This window comes from Rhincodon typus, chromosome 30 (assembly GCF_021869965.1).
Source record: "Rhincodon typus isolate 14 chromosome 30, sRhiTyp1.1, whole genome shotgun sequence".
Classification (NCBI taxonomy): domain Eukaryota; kingdom Metazoa; phylum Chordata; class Chondrichthyes; order Orectolobiformes; family Rhincodontidae; genus Rhincodon; species Rhincodon typus.
In genome coordinates, this window is record NC_063361.1 from 34,378,522 (window position 1) to 34,401,471 (window position 22,950).

Below are 22,950 nucleotides of genomic sequence, written 5' to 3' on the forward strand. Positions count from 1 at the left end.
TGTCTCTTCATAAAAAAACAGAACAAAGTGCACCTCTTTTAAAGCCATAGTATTGTGACACCTCCCCCCTGAAATGCCCATCTACAAGGATATACAAGAATAGCTTCATTTTTAAAAACCTTTAGCCCTACACTTTTAGTAAATTACAATATGTATATATTACATTGACCCTAACAATGCAAGCATTCACTACTACGGTCCATTTCAGACCATTTTCTTCTTGCCACTGAACGCTTCCGTCTTCTTTCATCAAAGTTGCAACAACGTTCTCTCGTCCTGCCACGTGCATAATTTTCAAATTTAATGACTGCAATGATAAGCTGCATCTAAACAGTCTGGTATTTTTATCCTTACATTTTTCCAAATACTTTAAGGGGTTATGATCAGCGTATATAATTCTCCCAGACGCATTACTGGCTATATAAATGTTGAAACGTTGCAGTGCCAACACTAAACTCAAAGTCTCCTTCTCAAGTGTGCTACATTTCTGTTGGTGATTAATCAATTTTCTGGAAGAATACCCAATACTCTTTCTATCTTCTTGTTGTGTTCATGCAAGACTACAGCACTGACACGCACATTGCTTGCATAGATAACCACCTTAAATGGCTTTATTAGATGTGGCTAACACTTGAGCAGTGGTTAACACAGCTTTCAGGCTGTCAAATGCCTTCTGACAGTCCTCCATCCACTGAAATTTTCTGCACTTCTTCAATAAGTCAGTCAGTGGAGCAACCACAATGCTAAAATTTGGTATGAACTTCCATTAAAATCCACGCAGTCCCAGGAATCATAGTACTTCCTTCTTCGTCGATGGTATGGGAAATTCCCGAATTACCTTTGTTTTCACATCCCATTGGGCCATCCATCCGTGTCCAATGACATGGCCCAGGAACATGACTTGGGCTTTGGTGAGCTACGCTTATGCAGGTTCATCACCAAGCCTACCTCCCAAAGTTGATTGAACAGTTCCCGTAGATGTTCCAAATGTTTCTTGCTTGTGTGACTAAAAATTACCAGATAGTCGTTGTAGACCACACAACTGGGTAATCTAGAAATGACTTTATTGATTAGTCTTTGAAATGTGGCTGGTGCCTTTTCACACCAAATGGCATGACTTTAAACTGATACAGTTCACTCTGGATCACAAAAGCTGAAATTTCCTTCACTCTATCAGATAAAGATGCCTGCCAGTATTCTCTGAGTAAGTCCAACTTAGAAATATAAGTTTCTTATCCAACTTTCTCATTACAGTCTTCCAAACGCATAATAGGATGTGAATCAGATATTGTGACTGCATTGTCTTTCCAATCGTCCACACATAATTGTTGGGTACCATCTGGTTTTGGCACCATTACTATGTGTGAGCTCTATTTGCTTCAACTCACTTAGATTATATTGTCTTTGAGCATGCTTTCAATCTCTTTTTGAACCTGTGTCAACTTTAGAGGGTTTGGTTTATATGGATGTTATTTAATTGGAACAGTGTTTCCTAGATCTGCATCATGCATAATTAGATTAGAACTTCCCAGCTTATTCCCACATATCTCCCCATGCAATAGTAATAGCTCTTTCAGGTCATTTCAATTTTCCTCGGGAAGGTAACTCAATAACTTATCCCAATTTTTGAGAACTTTCTCATCGTCCAATTTACTTTGAGGAATGTCCAATTCAGAATGCTCTGAACTTGGTTCCTCACTCTATGTTGTAACTGGTACCACATTTCTCCTTTTGCTTTCCTTCCCTATCAAAATATCTTTTGAGCATATTCAAATGAAACACTCTGTGAGATTTCTTTCTATCTGGCGTCCTTATCAAATAATTCACATCACTCAATTTCCTTTCAATTTGATAACATCCATTAAACCTTGCTTTTCAAGGTTCACCTACCACTAGGAGTAACACTAGCACTTTATCTCCAGTAGCAAACTTACAAATTTTTGATTTCTTGTCTGCTTCCTGTTTCATCACATGCTGTACTACTTTCAAATGCTGTCAAGTCAACTCATTATTTAATGAGCTCTATTTAATCTTTCCCTTAAATTTGACATATAGTCTAAATAAGTTCTCACTGAACTTACCAATTTTTCCTTAACTAATTTAATTGGACCTCTCACCGCATGCCTAAAAACTAATTCAAATGGACTAAATTTAGTTGATTCATTAGGTGCCTCCCTAACTGCAAAAAGTACAAGTGGAATTCCTTTGTTCCAATCCTCTGGATAGTCTTGACTATAAACCCTCAACATTGTCTTTAAAGTTTGATGCCACCCCTCTAATACATTAAAACTAATGATTCTGGATGGTGTGCAGTGGATTTGAATTGTTTTATTCCTAAATTATCCTTAACTTCCTTGAATAATTTTTGATGCAAAATCTGATCCTTGATACAATTGTATTTCTGTGAGTAGACCATATCTAGTAAAAAAGAGTTTGAGTAACTCTTTTACAATCCTTTTAGCCATGATACTGCATAATGGAATGGTCTCTGGAAATCTAGTAGATGCATCCATTATGGTTAATGAAACTGATTTCCACTTCTTGATTTATGTAGGGCTTCTACACAATCAATGAAGACGCTTCTAAAAGGTTCCTCAAATGAGGTATTAAGGGTGTTGGTTTTATCACTGCCTGAGGTTTTCCAATTACGTGATATGTATGATATGTCCAGCAAAATTCAAGCATATCTTTATGCAGACCATGCTTATAAAAATATCTTTGTATTTTGGCTTGAATTTTCCTTCAAACGACCTCCTACTAGTAATTCATGTGCTACCTGCAACTCCTCCTTTCTATAACCCACTAGTAATACAACTTGAAGAACCTCTGCCCATTTCTCATCCACCTGAATATGGGATGGTCTCCATTTCCTCAACAAAACTTCATTTTGAAGATAGTAACATTCTGGGATAAACTCAGGCTCTTCTTCTGTGTATGTTTTTAGTTTATCATCTTTCCATTGTAATTCAGCTATTTTCACTGAATTAAAAATATTCGCTTTGTCCTCCATCTGCTCTTGTTTTATCCAACTATTTGATCAAACGTAGTTACTGATAATTGAACTTTAACTTCCTTAACTTTGCTCTTTGATTTCTCCTCCTGTTTCCACTTATGGCTTTGTAACCTTTTTACCACACAGTCAGGAAAAATCCCAGGATATATTTCCTGTAACGCCTCAGTTACCTAATTTCCGACTGGTTTCTCAACCACAGTATGCTTCACTCTCACCTTTGATCCAGCTATACCATTACCAAGGATAATCTGTATTTCTGGAACAGAGAATTTCTCTATTACACATATTGCCAATTCACCACTTTCCACCAGACCCTGAAACCTTAATCCATATAATGGAACACTGCTCTTCTCACCATGAGTTCCACACATTACCACTTTTTCCGGCAATACTCCTTCTGAATTACATATCTCCTCATCTCTCACTACCAAAGATTGACTTGCTCCCGTATCTCTTAAAATCTTAATCTCTTTACCTGCTCTCCCGGCATACATGAGTAAATGTTACCCAGGCAAGTAAATTCTTTAAAGAGATCTGGCACTTTTTCCTCAACCAACCCCCGAACAGGTTGTACTTTCTTTTGTAGCTTTTTAGCTTCCACTGTGCTTTCCTTTACTACTTCAACAAAACTCACTGCCTTATCCTGTTTTCCCACACCCATCTACCCAATGCTTTTTCTCAATCACCAACACTGCAACTTCAGGTGACATACTTTCTTACAGTGAAAGCACCTGATCTTTTTTACTTCTCTTTCCCTGTCATGGGTTGCCTTTTTACATTGTGGTAAAGTATCTTTGTTATCTACAATGAGATCTCCTTTTCCCTTACTACCTGATGATTTCTCTTTTCCCCAATTTCTAACCCTAACAGATGGAAATTGATGTCGGAAGCCATACTTTGATTTATGAACCAACTCATAATCATCTGCCATGACCACTGCTAATCTTGCAGTCTTAACTCTCTGCACTTCCACATGAGTTCTCATTACTTCAGGAAGTGAATTTTTGAACTTCTCCAAATTAATTTTCTCTCAGAGTGTCATATATTTAATCTATTTTCAATGCCCTTATCCACCTGTCAAAGTTACTTTGTCTGATTCTTTCAAACTCTATGTGCATTTGACCAGGGTCCCTCCTTAGATTCCTAGAATGTTGTCTGTAGGCTTCCTGATATTAGGTCATATGCACTTAAGATGGCATTTTCATCTCATTATATCCCCAAGATACCTCTTCTGATAGTGACGGAAATACCTCACTAGCTCTACCTACCAACTTGTTTAGCTCAACAATAACCACATGGTCACTGACCATTTCATTTATTTAGCCACTTTCTCAAATGAAATGAGAAAGGTTTCTACATCCTTCTCATGGAACTTATGCAATGCTTGGATATATTAAAACAGATCCCCACCAGGCCTTTGGCTATGATGGGATTGCTCTCCATCACTGTTCTCAACACTACTCCTACCTTACACCTCTACCTCTGCCATTTTAAGTCAATGTTGAGTTTCGTTCCAACCTCTGAAATTCAAAAACTCTCTCTTACTCCCTTTTTTCTACTACGGCCATCCTTTCCTTTTCTTTTTCCCCAGCTTTCAATCATAATTCAAACTGTTTCATTTCCTTTTCTCTTTACTTTTGTTCTGCCAGGGATATTCTTTCCTTTTCTTTTTCCCTTGCCATTGCCTCAAATTCACACTACTTCATTTGTAACTGAATTTTAGCAAACTCCAATGATTCTGGTGATATTACTGGCAATTGCAAATGTAGAGCTATTGCTGCAATTATTTCTCCTTTTCTCATAGACACAGGCAACTCCAACTTCAACCTGTTTGCCAATTCCAAAAGCTTTGCCTTGCTCACATTGTGTAAAACACCCAAAGTGACTTCTTCCACCCCAGGAAACTCTTAGTGACTGAAAGAGCCATTGTTATACAAGGCACACCTTATTTCAACCAGCCGAATGTAACACCGAAAATAAATAAAAAAGACTCACCACTCACTGCCTCTGAGTCTAATAATCCTTAAAACCAACCTAGAATTAGAAATTTTGATCCTGACAAGAACCCCAGTTTGTTATGGACCAGATGAAACCCTCTCAAAATATATTAAGAAGATAGCCTAGAACCAAACATTTTCTTATTTTATAGGTTGGTGTAAAGCGTTGTGTTCCAGATGCAAGTCAATTGGTCAAACTACTTGACTTTAAACAAAAAAACACTTCATTTTTACACTACAGTTAAAATACAGACAAAATAAAAATTAAAGATTTGGCTTAACTGGAACTCTATTGGAAGGCTTAACAAAATAACAGATATATTAACTATTACTAATTAATTGTCCCAGTATAGTAAAATCCCATAAACATACTCTTGGCAAAGGCAAATTCAATAAAATAGATTTGTCTCACATGCAATTCTAGCAGCAGGAAGAGAGCCCCAGAATTTAACAGAGAGAGGAAATAAGAGCTTTCGCATCCAGCTTCAAGAACCCAGAAACTTCTCAAAACTAAAACTAAAAATCCTGGTTCTGTGGGAACTTGACCCCAAATTTAGGCTACTTCTTTTGTTCCAACTTAAAAAAAACCCACAAGGCATCACAAACTGTTTAACTTTGTTGACATGGAGCAGATGCTCGACATCTCCGTCTCTACCTTTCATGATAAAAAAAAGGACAAAATACACCTCTTAAAGCCGTAGTATCATCACGTTATCCCAGCTTTCCTTTTTTTAAAATATGTGTGCTTGTAAAATAATTTACTTTTGTTTAGCGCTTCTTAACATTTATTTTCCTAATTTTTCTTTTGCATTCCTCTTTTGTCTTCCGAGTTATTTTTCTGAGTTTTCTTCGAATCTCTTCATCTTCTCTTTCATCCCACATTCCTCTGCTGTCTGTGGACTCAATGGTGTCTCAGCAGCATTTAATTTTTCATTTCCTTCTCGTAGAATATATTTTGCCTGCAACCTTTTTAAACGTTTCCCATTCTTCTACATCATTTGCCAATAATGTTGGCCATTTTACCTCCGAAGTTCTATTATGAGGCCCTCTAAGCCAACTTTCCTCAAATCTAGTAATCTGTTTTGTCTTCTGTTATACCTATTTCCTTCTCTATTGTCTATTTAAACATTTTATTTTATGGTCATTGTTACCCAGCTGTTCCCCTATTTTTACTTATCTCCTCCGGTCCATTCCCCATTCCTTGAACACATAATCATCCATTGATGGGAATTTTAGGTGTTGCGTTAAAATGGAATCCTGTATATATTGTAGTAATTTCATTTCTTTATCCTGTTTACCCATCTGGTCTGTCCAATTAATAATGGCGATCTCTTGTGATTGTTATTCCATGATTTTTACTTATTTCCCTAATTTGTCTGGATATTTCCTCCACTACCTCCCTTCCACTATTTAGTGGTCAGTAGACTTCATTTGTCATAGTAATTGATCGTTTATTACCTTTTATCTCTGTCCATTCTATTTCCTATTTTTGCACCAGATGTGTTCATGTTACTTTATGGTCACTTAATGCATCATTTTCCTATACATAATACATATCAAAATTCATTTAATGCACAGCTAATACTGTGATAACAATTCTAGGTAGCTGCTATAAATATTAGAAGGCTGAGTGGACCCCTAATTAGCACTTTTAATGCAGAAATATAGATGTCAATTGCTAATGTGTAAAGCAGGTTTATGAGTTCATTGTGCTCATTAGCTGAATGCTATAACTAAAGTACCTTCATTACACAGTTGCTTATCTGTAATTTTTTTCTAAGAAGTTGAATTATTTCCTTCAAATGCAGGGCCAATTACACTCTGTGACTGTATAAAGAGAGCTGATTTTCACCTCTGAATACAGACAAGGTGCAGGATTCATTCCAAAGAACAGGTGGAAGTCAAGTGAAGAATCTACAAAGGTAATGAAGTTCTGCTTCTCTCTTCTAACCAAAGATAATATTCTCTTCCCCTTATCTGTGGGGCGATTTACTAGAGACTTTTTATGCTCTGAAGGATTTTGATTGGGTTGCTGTAAAGAAGGTGGTTTCACTTGTAAGAATCCCAAAATTAAGGCTGACAACTATAAGTTGGTCATTAACACGTCCAATAGAAGAATCAGGAAAACTACCTTACCCAGAAAGTGGTGTGACTATGGAAATTGCTACAACATTTCCATATGGAGTGCTTTAGGTGAATAGCATAGGTGCCTTTAAAGGGAAGCAAGATGAATCCATGAAGGAGAAAGGAATAAAGGTAATGGTACTTTTGGTTGGGTGCAATGATTTAACCTGGAAGGAGATTCACATACAGCATAAATATAGTGTAGACCCTGAGATAACAAGGTGTGGAGCTGGATGAACACAGCAGGCCAAGCAGCATCATAGGAGCAGGAAGGCTGATGTTTCGGGCCTAGACCCTTCATCAGAAATGGGGAGGGGAAGGGGGTTCTGAAATAAATAGGGAGAGAGGGGGAGGCGAATAGAAGATGGATAGAGGAGAAGATAGGTGGAGAGGAAACAGACAGGTCAAAGAGGCGGGGATGGAGCCAGTAAAGGTGAGTGTAGGTGGGGAGGTAGGGAGGAGATAGGTCAGTCCAGGGAGGACGGACAGGTCAAGGGGGCTGGATGAGGTTAGTAGGTCGGAGATGGGGGTGTGGCTTGAGGTGGGAGGAGGGGATAGGTGGGAGGAAGGGCAGGTTAGGGAGGTGGGGACGAGCTGGGCTCGTTTTGGGATGTGGTAGGGGGAGGGGAGATTTGACTAAATGGCTTGTAACCTTCTGGTGTAATCACTTCCTGAAGGTGCTAGCTCAAGCTGCTGTTTGATCCTTCAAGTTTATTTTACCCAAGTGAGTGTTTTTTTGGCAATTGACCGTAGTCAGCAAGCATTGATCATGTATTGATTGTGACTAGCAATTGACAGCAGGGACACTAGGTATGATCAAGAGTGGGAACTCCAGCTGATTTATCTCTTCTTAGCCCAGAAACCCTGAGGACTATTGCTTTGACCCCAACCTCTGCCATAAATAGAGCAAGTAGCTCAATTTAAATCTAAATTTAAACTGAAGGAATAGGATAATGGAGACACATTTTTGAATCTGCAATAGAATTGATAATTTAAAGACTGGTATCTGAGAACAAAATAACACAAAGAATTATCAGCATATGAAATATGATGTGATTGTGCAGACAGAAATTATGGAAGTTGCTCGATTGCTTGTTAAATTTAATCTAGGTGGGCAAATTAAGATGGGCCGAGTGGCCTCCTTCATTATTATCCTAAAAACAGATGTAAAAATGAACTAGAAGCTTCTGGTTGAGTGGTGTGAGACAATGCTATCACCTATTTTACTATGGATGCTCTTTTAAATTAAATGTGTTTTGGGGACCTTGCAATAAGAACACTGAATTCCATGCACCTTATACATATATACGTATAAAATCCATAGTTCTAAATTAATTAGTTCAATGTTGCAGGGATCCATTGTTGGTCTCAATAGATAAACACAGGGGAGAAAAATATTCTATCCTTCAGCAATCTTGTGTAAAGTTTTGCAATGTACTATTCAAGATTAGAACGCTAGTGTCCTCTAGTGGGGAATAATGATCACATCAGATTTTATTACTCATTAATTCTTTTTGGCTTTTGTTAATACATTTTAATTAGCACATTAACCATAGCATTTCATTATTGGACATGTTCAATAAAAGTGACAATAAATGCATTAATTTTGAAATTGTAAAACTGTATTGGATCATTTCAGTCTCAAGCACAAATGACCAACAAAATAGACTGAATTCGATGTTACAAATGGCTTAATGCATAAACACATCACCACTATGAAGTTGGCATATTATGTGATAATAAAGAACAGCAAGATTCAGGTTTGTTACATGGTCTGTGCCCAGTTAGTTTGGGCATCAAGGAGGGTATTGGAATTTATCTCTCGATCTCTGGGCTACATAGGCAAAAATAATAAAAATAAATTGGTGTGGATTGCTGCTGCTCCTGATGGGTGTCCGCAGACTCACGAGCTGATGGCATTGAGTTTAACTGTGTGTGGCCATCCTGCTGGAATAGCGTACAATACCCACACGAAGCATGAAAGAGGTACCATTGTTGACTAGTTCCTGTGGTAACATAAACCACAATTGGCACAGTCACAAGAACAAGGCGTATAATTAGGAGCAAGAAAAACATAAAAAGAAAGCTGATATTGCACATAAACTTTCCTTCCTTTTGTAGTAAAACACAGATTATTGATGTTCAATTGGACTTGCTCCAAATTAACACGATAACATCTGCCAGCAGGAAAATAGAATTTCACAATGTTACACTTTAATCCATTTAATGTTGTTGCAAATTCCCTGATTCTTTTAGTTTCAGAATTGGGGGAGAGTGACATATGAGGGAGGAAGGGGTGTGTGAAATAGGGTGGTAGTGAGGTGAAGTGAGTTGGAGGAAGAGTGACAGAGGGTGGTGAGCATGGGTAGAGTGACACAGGGTGGAGTGGGTGGGGGGCAAGAGTGACACAGGTTGGGGTGGTGGAAAAGTGAAACAAGGTTGAACAGGTACTGTGAACTTGTCTGAAAACTTTGTATTTCCAGGAACTTCCAAAGATGCTTGCTCCAATGTTGCTTGTGCTTCTATCCACCCTTGTGGGATCAATTTGGACAAATGAGAGTGAAAGCAGGTAATGAGAACACTGAGCTCTGATGGATGAGCTAAGTTTTATAAAACAGGAACAGTTTATATGTTCAGTGATTCTATTAGTTCAGTTAGCATGTTTCTGAGTCTTGGGTTACCTGGTTCAAACCTAGGTTTCAACTCAGTTAACTGCTTTTGGTGCACTCACAGAAAGAAATGTGTTGCATTTATATATCCCCTGCATTAACTCAGAGCATCCTGAAGGATTTTACAGCCAATGATCTTTTGAATTACTTTTCTCACTATAATAAATAAATAAATGTACTGAATTGGCTGTAAAACACTAAGATGTTAGCTGATTATGAAAGGTACTACATATATGCATGTCTTCATTTTTGCAGTTAATGTTATAATGTAACAAATACAGCAGATAATTTGGACACAACAAGGTTCCATAGTCAGTATTCTCCAGAGCAATTAGAGATGGGCAATAAATGCTGGCCTAGCTAGCAATGCCAACAACTCCTTGAACAAACACAATAAGGGACAAATGATCAGATTATCTGTTACATAGATGTTAGTTGAGGGATAAATATTGACCAGGACACCAGGGAGTTCTCCTCTGCTTTTCTTCAGAATAGTACTGTGGAGGTTTTCACAGCCACTAGAAGGGTAGATGGGGCTTTTTGTTAATGGAGTTGGGAAGTCATGTTGAGGTTGTACAGCATATTGGTGAGGGCTGTTCTGGAGTACTGTGTCCAGCTCTGGTCACCCTGTTATAGGAAGGATATTATCAAGCTGGAGAGGGTTCAGAAGAGACTTAGCAGAATGTTGCCGGGTATGGAAGGATTCAGTTATTAAAAAAAAGGCTGGAAAGGCTGGGACTTTTTTCACTGGAGCATAGGAGGTTGAGAAGCGACCTGATAGAAGTTTATAAACTAATGAGTGGTATAGTAGAGTTAATGCTAGTTGTCTTTTCCCTAGGATGGGGGATTTCAAGACTAGGGGGCACATTTTTAAGGTGAGAGGATAGAGATTTAAAAAAGACATGAGGGGCAAATTTTTTACACAAAGAATGGTTCGCATGTGAAATGAACTTCCAGAGGAAGTGGTAAATGTGAGTACAATTCCAAAGTTTAAAAGACATTTAGATAAGTACAGGAATAGGAAAGGTTTGGAGGGATATGTGCCAGGACCAGGCAGGTGGAACTAGTTTAGTTTGGGATTATGTTCAGTATGGACTGGTTGGACTGAAGGGTCTGTTTCTGTGCTGTATGACTCTATGACTTTGACTGTACAATAACATTGTTCATGTTTCTTGTTGAACCGCAGTCACTCAATCCTGGATGTAAAGCCGACAGAGAAACGGTACTCTGAGGCTATTTTAGCCAGTGACTACAGTAAATATGTTGACACCATGATGTCCAAAAACTTTGTTGATTGGTTAATCGCAGCCAAACGGACCAGTAGAAATGGGTGAGCAGCTTCAAGGACTAAAATATTCACAATAGTAAGAACTCCTTCATTGGTGAGAATATAAAGCTTGCGAATTTAGTCAAACTTTATACAAACACAATTGTTACCTATTTTGTCATGCAGATATGTTTGGTATTTTGTCTCTGCCACATTGATGGTTCATGTGGAACTGCACCACCTGACTGTCTACCGATCAAAAATATGTGACTTTAGGATGAACTAAGAAGTTGTTCCATTTGTGTTCGATACCTGTGGTGGCAGCATTAATATGAGATAATATTCTGACAGGTAATGACTAAATGGATGCAGAGAAGATAAAGAGAATTATGTCGAATATACATCATATAAACAGGACACTCAGTCCAACTGGTCTGTGCTAGTGTTGATGCTTTCTACAAGTCATCTCCGATCACATCTATCATTTGACATATTTTTCTGTTCCCTTTTGTGTTACGTAGTCACCTTGTTTCCTTCTGAAAGTCTCTGAGTTATTTGCCTCAACTACTTACTGTGTTTGTGAATTTTACATTCTAACCATTTCCTGAGCATTACAAATTGTCCTAATTTCTGTGTTTGATTTGTTAGTAATTAAGTAGTTCTGTGTAAAAATCTGAACTCCCCTCAAAGAATCTAATACTTGAAAATTATTCAACACTTTGAAATTGATTCTTTGTCAGTGGAACTCTTCCAGTACCTCTGAGACCGCACTTGTATGGATAAGGAAGATCCCAAGTTAAACTCCTGCCTTGCTAAGCTCAATCAAGGCTACAGGAACTATCTCATATTTACACCCCTGATTTTGGATTCTCCCACAAATAGAAACTTCTTTCCACGTCTGCGCTGTCCAGTCAATAATTTAAAAGACCACTTCAGGTTTCCTGCAAATCTGTTTCTCCTGTCATCTAGTGGCTCAGTAGGCAACATCCCTGTTACTGAGCCAGAAACTCTTAAGTTTAAATGCCACTTTAAGCCACTTTAAGAGGTTCAAACAAGTTATCTTTCCAATAACATAAAACACAGAACTGCAGATGTTGAACATCTGAAACAAAAACAGAGATAGCAGGAACTGCAGATGCTGGAGAATCTGAGATATCAAGGTGTAGAGCTGGATGAACACAGCAGGCCTGTGTTGAAACAAAAACAAAAACAAAAACAGGATTGCTGGAGAAACTCAGCAGGTCTGGCAGCATCTATGGAGAGAAAGCAGAGTTAACGTTTTTGAGTCCAGCTCTGGAGAAGGATCCCTGGACTTGCAATGTTAGCTCATCATCCTTCCAACACTTTCCTCTATTTCCTAAAAATGAACAAGCCTTCTCTTCTAAAGAATCAGTTTAGCCTGGGAATGGCATCACAACTGATGGTTCTGTTCCATATCAGGTATCCTTGAAGTTGCATTTCCCAGCAAGTGATCGCTGCATAATGATCATGAGTAGGGCATAGACTCAGAGAGTCATAGAGATGTACAGCACAGGAACAGATCCTTTGGTCCAATTGTCCAAGCCGATCAGATATCCTAAATAAATCGAGTCCCTTTTGCCAGCATTTGGCCCGTATCCCTCCAAATTCTTCCTATTCATATACCCATTCAGATGCCTGTTAAATGTTGTGATTGTATCAGCCTCCACCACTTCCTCTGGCAGCTCATTCCATACATCCACCCTCTGCATGAAAAAGTTGCCCCTTAGGTCCCTTTTAAGTCTTTCCCCTCTCACCTCAAACCTATGCCCCTCTAGTTTTGGACTCTCCCACCCCTCATCTGTTTACCCTATCCATGCCCCTCATGATTTTATAAACCTCTGTAAGACCACCCTGTCAGCCTCCGATGCTCCAGGGAAAATAGCCCCAGTCTATGCAGCCTCTGTTTATAGCTCAAACCCTCCAACCCTGGCAACATCTTTGTAAATCTTTTCTGAGACCTTTCAAGTTTCACAACATCCTTCCTATAGGAGGGAGACCAGAATTGCACACAGTATTCCAATAGTGGCCTAAGATATGTTCTGTACAGCCGCAACATGACCTCCCAACTCCTATACTCAATGCACTGACCAATAAAGGCAAGCGTACTAATCACCTTCTTCACTATGCTATCTACGTGTGACTCCACTTTCAAGTAACTATGAACCTGCACTCCAACGTGTCTTTGTTCAGCTACACTCCCCATTAAGTGTATAAGTCCTGCCCTGATTTGCCTTTCCAAAACACAGCACCTCACATTTATCTAAATTAAACTCCATCTGCCACTCCTCAGCCCATTGGCCCATCTCATCAAGGTCCCATTGTACTCTGAGGTAACCTTCTTCACTGTCCACTATATCTCTAATTTTGGTGTCATCTGCAAACTTACTAACTATACCTCCTAGGTTCACATCCAAATCATTTATATAAATGATGAAAAGCAGTGGACCAGCAGCAATCCTTGTGGTCACGGGCCTCCAGTCTGAAAAGTAATCTCCGACCACCCTCTGTCTTCTACCTTTGAGCCAGTTCTGTATCCAAATAGTTCTCCCTCCATTCCATGTGATCTAACCTTGCTATCCAGTCTACCATGAGGAACCTTGTCAAACGCCTTACTGAAGTCCATATAGATCACGTCCACCACTCTGCCCTCATAAATGCTCTTTGTTACTTCTTCAAAACATTCAATCAAGTTCGTGAGACACAATTTAAAGCCATGTTGACTGTCCCTAATCAGTGTTTGCATTTCAAATACATGTAAATCCTGTCCCTCAGGATTTCCTCCAATAAATTGCCCACCATTGATGTCAGGCTCACCTGTCTATTGTTCCCTGGCTTTTCCTTACCATCTTTTGTGAGAAGTGGCACCACGTTAGCCAACCTCCAGTCTTCTGGCACCTCGCCTGTGGCTATTGATGATACAATTATCTCAGCAATGGGCCCAACAATCTCTTCCCTAGCTTCCCGTAGAGTTCTAGGGTACATCTGATCAGGTCCCGGGGATTTACCCACCTTCATGCATTTTAAGATGTCTAGCACCTCCTCCTCTGTAGTAAGGACGTTTTTCATGATGTCGCTATTTATTTCCCCACGTTCTCTATCATTCATATCCTTCTCCACAATAAACACTGATGCAAAATACTCGTTTGGTGTCTCTCCCATCTCCTCTGTTTCCACACATAGAGAACCTTGCTGATCTTTAAGAGGTCCTATTCTGTCCTTAGTTACTCTTTTGTCCTTAATGTACTTGTAGAATCCCTTTGGATTCTCCTTAATCCTATTGGCCAAAGCTATCTCATGTCCCCTTCTTGCCCTCCTGATTTCCATCTTAAGTATGCTCCTACTGCCTTTATTGTCTTCTAGAGAATCACTCAATCTCTGCTGTCTATACCTGACATATACTTCCTTCTTAGTTTTGACCAAAACCCAATGTCTATAGTCAAGCAGCATTCCCTACGCCTACCAGCCTTGCCCTTCATCCTAACAGGAACATACTGTCTCTAGACTCTCGTAATCTTATTTTTGAAGGCTTCCCATTTTCTAGTCATTCTTTTAACTGTTAGCATCCACCCCCAATCAAATTTTGAAAGTTCTTGCCTAATAGCATCAAAATTGATCTTCCACCAATCTAGAACTTTAACTTTTAGATCCAGTGTATCCTTTTCTGTCACTATGTTAAAACTAATAGAATTATGATCCCTGGTCCCAAAGTGCTCCCCCACTAATACTTCAGTCACCTACCCTGCCTTATTTCCCAAGAGCAGGTCAAGTTTTGCACTTTCTCTAGTAGGTACATCCACATACTGAATCAGAACATTTTCTTGTACACACTTAACAAATTCCTATCCTTTCCAGCCCTTAACACTATGGCAATCCCAGTCTATGTTTGGAAATTTAAAATCTCCTACCATAACCGCCCTATTATTACAGATAACTGAGATCTCCTCACAAATTTGTTTCTCAATTTCTGGCTGACTCCTGGGGGTCTACAGTACAATCTCAATAAGGTGATCATTCCTTTCTTGTGTCTCAGTGCCACCCAAATAATTTGGCTGGATGTATTCCCAGGAATATCCTCCCTAAATACAACCATAATATTGTCCCTTATCAAAAATGCCACTCCTTCTCCTCTCTTGTCCCTTTTGATCCTTCCTATAGTGTCTGTACCCTGGAACATTAAGCGGTCAGTCCTATCCATCCCTGAGCCATTTCTCTGTAATTTCATAGCAATTATCCCAGTCCCACGCTCCTAACCAACAAGATTGTTGTTTGTGTGTGTTGGATGGATTTGGAATATGAGAACTTTTTTGGGGGGCAGCAGTTCTTGACACAGAACAAGAAACTCAGCTGCTTCAGCAGTGTCAGTGAGTGGCTTTCATTTGGGATCCGAGGTCATGCTGAGGCCAAGAATATTAACAGCTGAAGGGGTTGCGGTGGAACCATTGAAAGTCAGAAGTGAGAGTGGCTGATTGTTTAAAAAAGTGTAGTGTTATTGGGTATTGCTAGCAAGAGCAGCATTTATTACCTGTACTTGATTGCTTTCCAAATGAGTGGCTTACTAGGTCATTTGAGAAGGCATTTAAGAATAAACCATATTGCCATGGGTCTGGACATGTGGGTCATAGAGCAGATTGGAAAAGGATGGAAGTTTAGACCTCATGTGATGGAATAACATGCTGTGGACGTGATTTACACTTTATAAAAGCTGAGCAGAAAGGAGTTAAATGAGTAGTTAAACTCCCAGTCAGTCACTCCACTGGGAATTAATCTGAGAATTTGTAACGATAGTAAGGATATCTGCCTGAGCCCAGCATTTATGAATTCTACTTAACGTGTACTGTTTTGGTTTGTTTATTTTCTAGCGAATCTCTTGAAGGTGTGAAGAGGGATATAAATGTGGTGCCCACCACACCTCGCTCTCCCAACTCAGAGCTTCAGTCAGCTAAAAACTTCCAGGTCTGGCTCTTAAAACACCAAGGAAAGAGAAGGTAAGTTGTAGGTTCCTGGATGGTAAAATGATGAAGGAACTAAGTGGTATCTTCGAAAAAAAGGCTGTATTTACATAACACCCTCATGACCTCAGATGTTCCAAAGCATGTTACAGAAAATGAGTTACATTTGAAGTATAATCACTGTTGTATTAAGGTAGGAAGTATATGGCAGCCATTGTACACAACAAGCTCTCTTAAATAGTATTGCTATATTAAGGGGAAAATATTTATCCCAGGACAAGGAGAACCACTTTGCTTTTCTTCAAATAGTGTTGTTGCAACTTTTAAGTCTCCCTTGGACTCCGGTGAGGCCTGGGTTTAATGTTTGATCAAAAAGATGGTACTGCTGAAAGTACAGCACTCCCTCAGTGCTACGATTTCACCCTAGATTAGGTGCTGAAATCTCTGAGGTGGGACTTGAATGCACAACTTTCTGAGATGAAGCAAGAAAGCTACCCCATGAAATAAGGTTGAATTCTGCAAAAGCAATGAAATGAAAGGTTGACCTGTTGGTATTCTTCAGTTTGTTACCAAGAGTTTGCTGACTTTTCAATGATGATGCTAGGGGTTTCTGATTGTTCAGGATTATCCTGGAGTCGCAGGAATCAGAGATAATTTAGTTTTTTACAATCCTGTGAAGTATCTTTGGATGTTTTATTCTCAGTCTAAATTGTTGCTGTTATTAATTGAATGGACATTACCTTAGCAATCATAGAGTCATAGAGTCAGACAGCATGGAAACAGACCCTCTGGTCCAACCCATCCACACCAACCAGACATCCCACTCTGACCTAGTCCCATTTGCTAACATTTGGTCCATATCCCACTACACCCTTTCTATTCACATATCCATCCAATTTCTTCAGATAAAAATAGTAACGAGCATTAAAAATACACTTTTTCTTTCAAATTCTCTTTAAGGATCTTTATTGATTAGCTATAAGAATATTGATGATGGGGAAAGTAGTCTGATTGACAGGGTGGCAGTTAAAAACAGCATGGTGACAGAACAAAAATTAGAGTCAATCTTTCAGGATTTCAGGAAGAGAACAGGAGAAGTTGGACTGAATTTCTGAGTAAGTGCACCACTGTGTTTCAACACCAGGGGTCACATGTCACTTACTGGTCAGGAACCAGCAACAAGGAGTTCAGGAGGGATACTGAGCGATAGCATAGATAAAAATATAGAAACTTACATTTGTACGGTGCCTTTCACAACCTCAGGATGTCACAAAACACTTTCCATGGATGTGTAAATAGAATGTATAATCTGAAATCTTTAATGATAAACACTCCTTATAAAATTGTGTTTGACAAAATGTTTTAATTATCTTGAAGTTATATTAACATATTGATTCATTATTGTATTATGTATTTTAACATTATTGATTCAGTTGTATGCACTACCATCACAATGAAGATATTTCAGTCATATACCTTTCACATACTTAAGATGTCCCAAAGTATTTTACAGCAGCCAACATTTTGAAGCGTATTCAGTGCTGCAATGTCAGAAAAACAGAAACCAAGTGGCGCACTGCAAATGCGACAATAATTGCAAACAGCGATCTTTCATAGTGATGTTCACTGATTTAAAGAATAGATATTGGCTCAGGACATCAGGGAGAACTCCTCTGCTCTTCTTCACATAAAGCCATAGGATGTTTTGTTACACCAGAAGTAGTAAATGGGGAATTGGTAGGGAGATGATCTGACGGTAGAGTGCTGAAGTGTAATCTTAAATAAAGACAAAAAGACTAATTTTTCACCTTCTTCAATCACACATCCCTTTAAGTGGGAGATTTAAATTGGAACCTAAAAATGTTTTCTTCTTTTCCTTTTATTTAATGATTTTGTTCAATGATTTCCACAATGTTTTCTGTTCTAGTTGTACTCGATCTGTGGATCCCGTTTCTTCCCTCCTGGGAGATCAGCTTATTCAGGAGTTGCTGGACAGAATTCATATCGCCACTGAGGTCATGAACCAAAGGCAAGCTGCTCAAATGTCTCCCCTGAAATGGGAGGCATAATATATTGCTGGGACCCACACAACGGACACGGTCTAAATTGGAAGCTGAACATAAGCCAGTGTCCTAATCTGCATCAGGTCCATTCACCCATCACCCATATGCTCACTGACCTAAATAGGTTCCCAGTGTGGCAACATCCTGAGTTTTGACTTCAGTCTTTGCCTTCCATTCTCTTCATGGCTCTGCACTACATTGAATGTCCTACATAAATGGCAGTATTTAATGTTGTTGTTGAAGAACAGCAAATCATCTTTCTGTTTAGCATGTTACAACCTTCTAGACTCAACATTGAATATATTAATTCCAGATCATAAGTACTGCATTGTCACCGCTTTCCTCAGCTTGCAGGTGTTGCAATGGAATCATTCTGAGTGCTGGAGCTGTGGCGTGTTTTGATTTGATTTATTGTTGTCACATGTACCTAAGCACAGTGAAAAGTTTTGTTTTTCATACTATACAGGCAGATCATAACATACAAGGACATATAGATCATAGGGTGATTGAACAGTGTGAGGCATACAAAGTTACAGCTGCACAAGAGGTATACAAGAGCAAGATCAACATTAGATTTGAAATTTGAGAGGTTCATTCAGCGGTCCAATAACAATGGGGAAGAAGCTGTTCTTGAGCCTGTTGATCTGTGTGTTTAAGCTTTTGCATCTTCTGCCTGATGGGAGAAATTGGAAGAGACTATAACCAGGGTGGGTGGGGTCTTTGATGGTGTTGACCTCTTTTCTGTGGCAACAATAAGTGTAGATGACGTTGGAGATCCCCAATAGTATATGGCGTGTGGTAATCTCTGCATCACTTATTGCCACAGTCTGGGAGCCTGTCCCCTTTGCCACATTTTCCACACATTCCTCCAACTCTGCTGGTCTGCTCAGGACCAATTATACATTTTTTTTGTTCACTTATTTTGTGCCACTGTTGTAATGTAAGAAATTCCCACAAATAGTGGTCTGGAATTCACCAGATAATCTGTTGTTAGTCATGTGGGTGAAAGATAATTATTGGCCAGGACACCAAGGTGAACTATTCTTCTTTGAAATGATTCCACTGGAATCCAGCTAAGAGGATAGATAGAACCATGGTTTAATTTCTCATCTAAAAGACAGCACCTCTGACAATGCAGCATTCCCTCAGTACAACACAAGGGATATCATAGAATCATATAGCACAGAATAAGGACATCTATTCAGTCCATCAATTCTATGCCAGCTATGTGGTTCTATTTCCCAGGCTTTACCTCATAGGCCTGCAAATTTTTACCTTTGAATTTTTAAAACTTCCTTTTGGAAATTATTATTGTATCAGTTTCAATTTCTTTCAGGTGGTGCTTTACATATCCTAACAACTCGATCCATAATAAAACACTCTTCATCTCATCTCTGGCTGTTTTGCCAATATTCTTTAATTAGTGCCCTCTTGTTACATTTCTGCTGTGGAAATGTTTTTCATTATTGCTTAAAATTCTTCATTATTTTAAATGCCTCCATTAAATCATCTCTGTTTTAAGGAGTAAAACATCCAGCTTCTCCAGACTCTCCTGAACTTCCTCATCCTTATCGTAGTTCTAATAAATATACTCTGCCTCCTGTCGAAGGTCTTAAGAACATAAGATGTAGGAGCAGAAGTCAGCCATTCAGCCCATCAAGTATGCTCTGCAATTCAATAAGATCGTGGCTGATCTAATATTTGTCAACTCCACTTTCTTGCCTTTTCTCTTACTGAATAAAATTCTATTTCAGCCTTGAAGATACTTAATGACCCAGCCTCAACAAACCTCTGCAGTAAAGAATTCCGCAGATTCAATACCTTCTCAGAGAAGAGATTCTTTCTCCAACTCTGCCTTAATTGTGTGACCGCTTATTCTGAGACTATGCCCTCTGATCATAGACTCTCCCACAAGAGGAAACAACATTTCCTCAACTGCCCTGTGAAATTCTGTAAGAATCTTGTTATTTTCAATAAAGTTGCCTCTCATTCTTCTATATTCCAATGAGTACAGCCCAAACTACTCAACCTCTCCTCATGATACAGTCCCTCCATACTTAGTATCAGTCTAATGAACTTTCTGTGACCTGCGTCCAATGCCAGTATATCTTTCCTTAGAAAAGGGGCCCAGAACAGTTCACAATATTCCAGTTGTGGTCTGATTAGTGTGTTGTATAGTTTTAGCTAAATCCATCTATTGTTATACTCCATTCCCTTTGAAATAACAGCCAACATTCCACTTGCCTTGGCTACTACCTGCTGAACTTGGTTGCTAGCTTTTTGTAATTCAGGGACAAGGACTCCCAAATCTCTCAGTTCCACAGTTTTCTGCAATCTTTCTCCATTTAAGTAATATTCAGGTCCTCTCCTTTTCCTTCCAAAGTGCATAACTTCACATTTTCCCACATTATATTCCATCTGTCAAGATTTTGCGCACTTGCTTAACTTGTCTTTATCCCTCTGCAGACTCGTATCCACCTCACCACTTGCCTTTTCACTTATTTTTGTGTCATCCACAAACTTGGCTACAGTACATTAACTTTCCTGATGCAAGTAATATATCATAACTAATATTCCTGTCATATGGTGCCCATAAAGGGGCTTAATCCTCCAGCTGGGGTCTTTGATCTTTGAAGAGTTAACTTGCATGTCAGCATCTTCTATCCGCCTCCCACTCTCTCCCTATTTATTTCAGAACCCCCTTCCCCTCCCCCTTTTCTGATGAAGGGTCTAGGCTGACGTTTCGGGCCTTTCTGCTCCTATGATGCTGCTTGGCCTGCTGTGTTCATCCAGCCCTGCACCTTGTTGTCAGCTATGATGTTGTGGTCAAGCATCAGTGGTGGGGTGTGAACTCACAACCTTCTGATCAGAGGTGAGAATAACACTAATGGAATCGAGACTGATAATCAGGTCCCTTGTGCAGGCTTGGTGAGCAGCCTGAACATCATTTTCTGGACCTTAGCCGAAATTGCTCTGAAAACGATCACGAGGAGTTCAACTCTAGAGGTACAAGTTCAAGTCTTTCTCAACTTGCTATTATCATTGTCCTTTATTGTGGGAAGTATACAGAATGTGCAGCACAGAAACAAACCATTCTCACCATCTATGACTGACATTTAGGCTTTACAGGAAGCTTCTCCCATCCTTCCTCCCTCAATGATATCAGAATAACCCTCTATTTCCTCCTTCGTCATACACTCCCACCCAGTCATAATCTTTTCCAACTTCTCCCATCAGGCAGAAGATACAAAAGCTTAAACACACAAACCAACAGGTTCAAGAACAGTTTCTTTCCCGCTGTTCTTAGACTTCTGAATGGACCTCTCAAATCGCAAATCTAATGTTGATCTTGCTTTTTGTGCATGACCTTTGCAGCGTAACTTTGTATTCCTGACTCTATTCAATCACCCTAAGATCTTTGCATGTTATGATCTGCCTGCACTGCACAAAAGCAAAACTTTGCACTGTACCTAGGTAAGTGATAAAAATAAATCAAATCAAAAATCAAGTACACTCATCGATCTAGATGTTAAATGCATCTGTAACATTCACCTCAGCTATTCCCTGTCATAGTCAGTTCCAGATTCTCCCCATTCTCTGAGTAAAGGAATTTCTTTTGAATTCCCTGTTTGAATTTCCTGGTGTCTCTGTTATATTGATGGCCTTGTTCTGCACAAGTGGAAACAAATGTCTACTTAAAGCTTTCAAAAAGATCTGAGTTGATGACTGGTACTTAGTACTCCCTCTGACACTGAAGTGTGGAGGAATTAGAGGTGTGAATCTGTGATTTAAGGCAATGTTGAACTGATCGTTGGTTTCCCCTCTTACCAATGTGTGTTTCTTACAGGACCCAGGATCCCCAGTGATGTGATCGCTTGAAACTCACCAATCACAGGAATGGCATCACAGTTACAAATTAATCTTTGTCTTAGCAAATCTATAAAGTTTTGAAAAAATGTAAAGGCATTCAGTAAATCAATAAAAAGGAACTCAGTGCACAACTTTACAAATCACTCATTTACTTTAATAAAAGCAAAATACAGTGGATTCTGGAAAACTCATTTGCTTTTACTTTCTCAGCTCCTATGAGTTTCTCAGTATCACCACCTTAAACATTCATTCACGCCACTAGTGGCACACTCAATGCTGTGTGTATAGAATATGCTGCAACCTCCATCATTTCGAGCAGCTAATGCAATGGGAACATCACCACCCACAAGTTCCCCTTGAGTTACACAACATCCTGATTAAAACCATATCATTATTCCTTCACTTTTTTAATTCACTTGTGGGGCATAGAATTCCTACAATATAGAGGCAGGCCATTTGGTCCATCAAGTCCACACTGCCCCTCTGGACAGCATCCCACCCAGACCCATTCCCATACCCTAGTCCTGTAACTCTGCATTTCCCATGGCCAATCCACCTAACCTGCACATCTTTGGCCTGTGGGAGGAAACCCACACAGACCCGGGAGAACATGCAAACTCCACACAGACAGTCACCCAAGGCTGGAATTGAACCCACGTCCCTGTCACTGTGAGGGAGCATTGCTAACCACTGAGCCACCATGCTGCTGGCTGGCTAGCATTTATTACCTGTCCCTAATAGCACTTAAGAAGGTGATGCTGACTTGCCTTCTGAAACTGCTGCAGTCTACACACTATAGGTTGTCCCACAATGCCTTTAGGAAGGGAATTCCAGGATTCTGACCCAGCAACAGAGAAAAAACGGTGATGCATTTCCAGGTCTGGCAGCATCTGTGAAGGAACAAACAGAGTTAACGTTTTGGGTCCGGTGACCCTTCCTCAGAATTGATCTTTAGTGAACTTTTGTAGTGCATCTTG

At 39.4% G+C, this 22,950-nt stretch overlaps 1 protein-coding gene and 1 long non-coding RNA gene across 3 annotated transcripts in view; one reads left to right on the forward strand and one right to left on the reverse strand.

Moving 5' to 3' along the window:
- The window catches only part of LOC125486588 (glucagon-2-like), a 32,492-nt gene extending 10,486 nt beyond the window's left edge, over positions 1-22,006 (forward strand). The window contains exons 3-8 of one of the 2 annotated variants that reach the window (XM_048614665.1): positions 6,819-6,932; positions 9,618-9,703; positions 10,990-11,133; positions 15,951-16,076; positions 17,968-18,069; positions 21,951-22,006. In XM_048614665.1, coding sequence (XP_048470622.1) covers positions 9,630-9,703; positions 10,990-11,133; positions 15,951-16,076; positions 17,968-18,069; positions 21,951-21,969 — 465 coding nt within the window. In that variant the 5' untranslated portion in view covers positions 6,819-6,932; positions 9,618-9,629 and the 3' untranslated portion in view covers positions 21,970-22,006. Of the gene's footprint in view, positions 1-6,818; positions 6,933-9,541; positions 9,704-10,989; positions 11,134-15,950; positions 16,077-17,967; positions 18,070-21,950 lie in introns of those variants that run through there. The other variant, XM_048614666.1, reaches the window with a different exon arrangement.
- Positions 8,646-22,042, reverse strand: LOC125486589. Its single transcript, XR_007265235.1, has 3 exons — positions 21,990-22,042; positions 17,276-17,356; positions 8,646-9,140 (listed from the first exon to the last, which is right to left on the reverse strand). It is a non-coding gene; the product is annotated as an uncharacterized LOC125486589 (long non-coding RNA).
- Between the last annotated feature and the right edge of the window lie 908 nt (positions 22,043-22,950).